The sequence below is a fragment of the Nicotiana sylvestris genome, chromosome 3 (assembly GCF_000393655.2).
Source record: "Nicotiana sylvestris chromosome 3, ASM39365v2, whole genome shotgun sequence".
NCBI lineage: Eukaryota > Viridiplantae > Streptophyta > Magnoliopsida > Solanales > Solanaceae > Nicotiana > Nicotiana sylvestris.
The window spans coordinates 164,248,195-164,252,884 of NC_091059.1; the positions used below are offsets into that span (position 1 = coordinate 164,248,195).

Consider the following 4,690-nt stretch of genomic DNA (forward strand, 5'->3'; position numbering starts at 1 on the left):
TAAAAGCCCCAGCTTCACCCTGTTTCTTTCAAAATGTTCCCTACTTAATGCTTTAGTGAAGATATCTGCAATTTTGTCTTTTATGCTGCAGAACTTCATACAGATCAACCCTTTCTCCACATTGTCCCTCAGAAAGTGATGCCTCACATAAATATACTTGGTCCTTTTGTGTTAAACTGGATTCTTGGACATATTGAGTGCACTGGTATTATCACATAGAAGAGGAACACTCTTAGTAAGTACCCCAAAATCCTCCAGTTGCTGCTTAATCCATAGAAGTTGAGTACATCAGGAAACTATAGCTACATATTCCGCTTCAGCTGTTTGAAGAGCCACTGAATTTTGCTTCCTTGTGCCCCAAGAGATGAGACATGAACCTAGGAAGTGAGCCATTTCGGAAGTGCTTTTTCTGTCTATAAGATAACCTACATAGTTTGCATCAGCATATCCAATGAGATTAAAACTATCACCTAAGGGATAATAAAGGACCAGGTCCTGTGTTCCTTTAAGTTATCTCAGAATTCTTTTGGCAGCCTTCAAATGAGATTCCTTGGGATTTGATTGAAACCTTGCACATAGCCCCACACTGAAGACAATATCAGGTCTGCTGGCAATGAGATAGAGAAGAGATCCAATAATGCCTCTATATATGGTTTGATTCACAAGGGATCCAGTTTCATCCATGTCCAGTCGAGTGGTCGTAGCAATGGGAGTGTCTATCACCTTTGATGCTTCCATGTCAAACCTCTTCAAGCTCCCTAATGTATTTTTGCTGACAAATGAATGTACCCTTTGAGGGCTGTTTTACTTGAAGGCCCAAGAAGAAGTTCAGTTCCCCCATCATGCTCATTTCAAACTTACTTCCTATGAGTTTTGCAAATTCTTCACACAGAGAATCAGTTATTGCCCCAAAAATGATATCATCAACATAGACCTGAACAATGAGCAAGTTCCTTCCCTGTTTCTTTAGGAATAAGGTGTTGTCAATTTTCCCTATTTAAAACCATTTTCTAAGAGGAGCTTTGACAGCCTTTCATACCAAGCTCAAGGAGCCTACTTCAACCCATACAATGCTTTGTCCAGTTTAAACATATATTCAGGATGTTTATGACATTCAAACCCTGGAGGTTGTTTCACATAGACTTCTTCCTTAAGAAGTCCATTCAGAAATGCACTTTTGACATTCATTTGGAACAAGGTGAATTCCATTTGAGATGCAAAAGCGATTAGAATTCTAATAGCTTCCATGCGAGTGACCGGAGCAAACGTTTCATCATAATCAATCCCTTCCTCCTAATTGTAGCCTTGAACCACTAGCCTGACCTTGTTCCGTGTGGTGTTTCCATGTTCATCAAGCTTGTTTCTAAATACCAACCTGGTTCCTATAATGGTTCTATTTGAGGGTCTAGGTACCAGGTGCCAGACATTGTTCCTTTCAAACTGATGTAACTCATCTTGCATGGCTGTAATATAATCTGCATCTTTTAGGGCTTCCTTGATATTTTTGGGTTCTATTTGGGAGAGAAAGGCTGAGAAGGAAAGTGAATTTCTAGCTTTTGACCTGGTTTGTACTCCAAAATCTAGAGGGTTAATTATGTTGTCGAGAGGATGAGAGCTTTTGTGTTTCCAATTAGACATCTGAGGTTCATTTGTAGAGGATGTGGGTACATTTAACTGGTTTTCTTATGTTATTCTCTCAGGTACTAGTGGAGTACCCTGAATTGTATCAACCACTCTTTCTTCAGCTTCAGTGGTTGTAATTGAGGTACCTGGTTCCATTGAAGAAGATGTAGTATTGTCTTCACTCGACTCTTTTACTTGGCTCATCATATCTGCCTTTCCATTTGTCATGTCAATGACTTCACCAGGGACTAGTGAGGGTTCTCCATCTTGATCCTCTTCAGCATCTTCTCACAGGATGGATATGACTCATCAAAAATAACATGAACACTTTCCTCAACACATTGAGTCTGCTTGTTGTATATCTTGTACGCTTTGCTTTGAGAAGAGTAGCCTAGAAATATTCCTTCATCACTCTTGGCATCAAATTTACCAAGCAGATCCTTTCCATTATTGAGAACATAGCATTTGCACCCAAATGTTCTTAGGTGAGTCAACTTGGATTTCCTTCCATTCAGCAACTCATATGGGGTTTTGTTCAGGAGTGATCTGATCATGCACCTGTTCACCAAGTAGCAGGCAGTGTTGACCGCTTCAGCCAAAAGTTCTTTGTAATTCCACTTTTGATTAGCATTGTTCTTGCCATTTCTTCAAGAGTTCTGTTCTTCCTTTCCACTACTCCATTTTTCTGGGGGGTTCTGGGAGTTGAGAAGTTGTGAGTAATGCTATTTTCATTGCAGAACTCATCAAATTTAGCATTGTCAAATTCTGTTCCATGATCTGATCTAATGCATGCGACTCTAGATTCCATCTTCACCTAGATTTTCTTCACAAAGGCCACAAACACCTCAAAGGTTTCATCTTTAGTTATAAGAAATAGAGTCCATGTGAATCTGGAGTAGTCATCCACTATCACAAAAATGTATTTTTTTTCTCCCCTGCTTTGCACTCTCATAGGGCCACATAGGTCCATATGTAGAAGCTCTAGTGGCTTTGAGGTGCTCACATCCCTTTTATACTTAAAAGAGGACTTCACATGTTTTCCTCTAGCACATGCATCACAAACTTTCTGTACCTTGAACTTTGACATGGGCATATCATAGACCAGGTCCTTTTGAATTAGTTTGTTCAGAAGAGAGAAGCTCGCGTGCCCCAATCTTCTGTGCCATAGTTCAACATCATTATCAATAGCTTTCAGACAACTCAAATCACCACTTTTTAAGGACTCAAAATCAGCAACATAGATGTTTTTGTATCTCTTGGCCACAAGTACCACTTCACCAGTTACCAGATTAGTAACTGTACATATCTTGGACAAGAATTCCACCTTGTTTCCTTTATCACAGATCTGAGAGACACTCAAGAGATTGTACTTAAGACCATTGACATAGTACACATTTTCAATAGAATGAGTGAGTGATTTTCCGACTTTTCCAACTCCAAGAATGTACCCCTTTTTCCCATTGCCAAAGGATACACTCCCTCCTTGCAAGACTTTTAGAGAAATAAAGTCCATAGTGTTCCCAGTCATGTGCTTTGAACACCCACTATCCATGAACCATTGTTGACTACTTCCTTTTACTGTTCCCTGCACAAGAAGATCAAGAGTTAGTTTTAGGAACCCAAGTAAGTTTGGGTCCCTTGTAGTAGGCAAGAGGATGAATAAGAGCTCTCTTAGTCCATGCAGATAATATGCGTTTTTTGTGAGTGGAACCTGGTTCCCTTTTAGTAATTACATTTTCAGCAACCATTCTATTTTTCTGAATGAACTGGACCCTGGCTTGACAATTTTCCTTGAAATGTTCATTGTTCCCACAGTGGGTACACAACCAATTTTCGGGTACAGTCTCATATTTGCTATGTGGGTTGTAATGGGTTTTCTCCCTTTGTAACTCTATTCCCTACTTGTTTCCACCATTATTATTATACATGGCAGTGGTAACTTCTGAGGACCAAGTCCACTTTAGGGACTTTTCAAGATCATTTTTTACTCTTTCTAGTTAAGTCTGGAGGTGCTTGTTTTTCTCAGTTTCAATACACAACCTAGTTCTCACAGATTTCAACTCATTTTCAAACCTAATGTGTTCTTCGCTGGCTACCTCTTTTCCTTTTATAGTATTTTCGGGTTTAGACTCAATTTCTAGTCCCTCCATTGTTTCCCTCAGGTCTGCGACTACTATCAAGAGATCATCTCTTTCTTCCTCAATTTCAGTCACTCTTTTCACTAGGGCCTCCTTTTCTCTACTGAAGTTCTCAATAGTTTCCTTATGGTCAAAAACTACTACCACTAAGTCATCTCTTTCATGCTCTAAGTTGGTGATCCTTTTGGTTAAGGCATCTTCTTCTTTTTTCAACTCACAAATGGTTTCTTTCAGATCCACTACACACACTACCAAGTCATCTCTGGTTTGTTCAGCTTCCCCTAGTTCTAAGATCAAGGCATCCTTATCCTCCACAAGATTATGATAGGCATCAATCAATACATTAGCTAAAGACATAAGTTTCTTAGAAGAGTAGGATTTTAGATTTCTCTGAACATCCCTGAAATATACCTCATCATCTTCACCATCATCTGATTGGGCCATCAAAGCAAAAGTTGAATCATATTAATTTTCCTTGCTTTCAACTGCCATCATGGAGCTATCACCAGCATCAGTTTCATCTTCAGACTCACTAGAGGAGTCCCCCCATGCTGCAAGAGCCTGTTTTACCATATTGTCAGCAAATCTCTTTCTTTTGAAGTCCTTGTCAGGAATCAGGTTCCTCTTAGCTGCTTTCTCAGGGTTGTATTTGGAGAATTCTTGCTTCAGGAGAGGACAGTCTTTGATGAAGTGCCCAATGCTTTCCACACTTATGATAGAGATCATAGTTCTTTTGTTTGCTAGAGCTTCCCCTTTTTTAGCACTCCTCCATTTCTTCTGACCATCTTCTAAAATCTTTTGGTTAAGTAAGCCATGTCACTATCCTCTTCACTTGAGTCATTGCTATCAACTTTGAGTACCAGGTTCTTTTCTTTCTTTGGTTCTCTTCTTTCACTATCTATCTTCCTCTTTATCTCGTAGGTTTTTAG

The 4,690-nt window shown here is 39.5% G+C and overlaps 1 protein-coding gene across 1 annotated transcript; it reads right to left on the reverse strand.

The window, feature by feature from the left end:
- Nucleotides 1–2,437: 2,437 nt before the first annotated feature.
- On the reverse strand, nt 2,438–4,205 carry LOC138888285 (uncharacterized). The gene is made up of 3 exons (XM_070170123.1): nt 3,675–4,205; nt 3,050–3,208; nt 2,438–2,878 (listed from the first exon to the last, which is right to left on the reverse strand). The coding sequence occupies exons 1-3, from the start codon at nt 4,203–4,205 to the stop codon at nt 2,438–2,440; spliced, it is 1,131 nt and encodes a 376-aa protein (XP_070026224.1).
- Nucleotides 4,206–4,690: the final 485 nt, after the last annotated feature.

Coding starts and splice junctions, on each gene's coding strand:
- LOC138888285 (XM_070170123.1), bottom strand. CDS start 4,205: ATGGCCCAATCAGATGATGGTGAAGATGATGAGGTATATTTCAGGGAT. Junction 3,209..3,674: donor TTGAAAATGAGTTGAAATCT/GTGAGAACTAGG, acceptor CTTCTTGTGCAG/GGAACAGTAAAAGGAAGTAG. Junction 2,879..3,049: donor ACATTCTTGGAGTTGGAAAA/GTCGGAAAATCA, acceptor CTTGTGGCCAAG/AGATACAAAAACATCTATGT.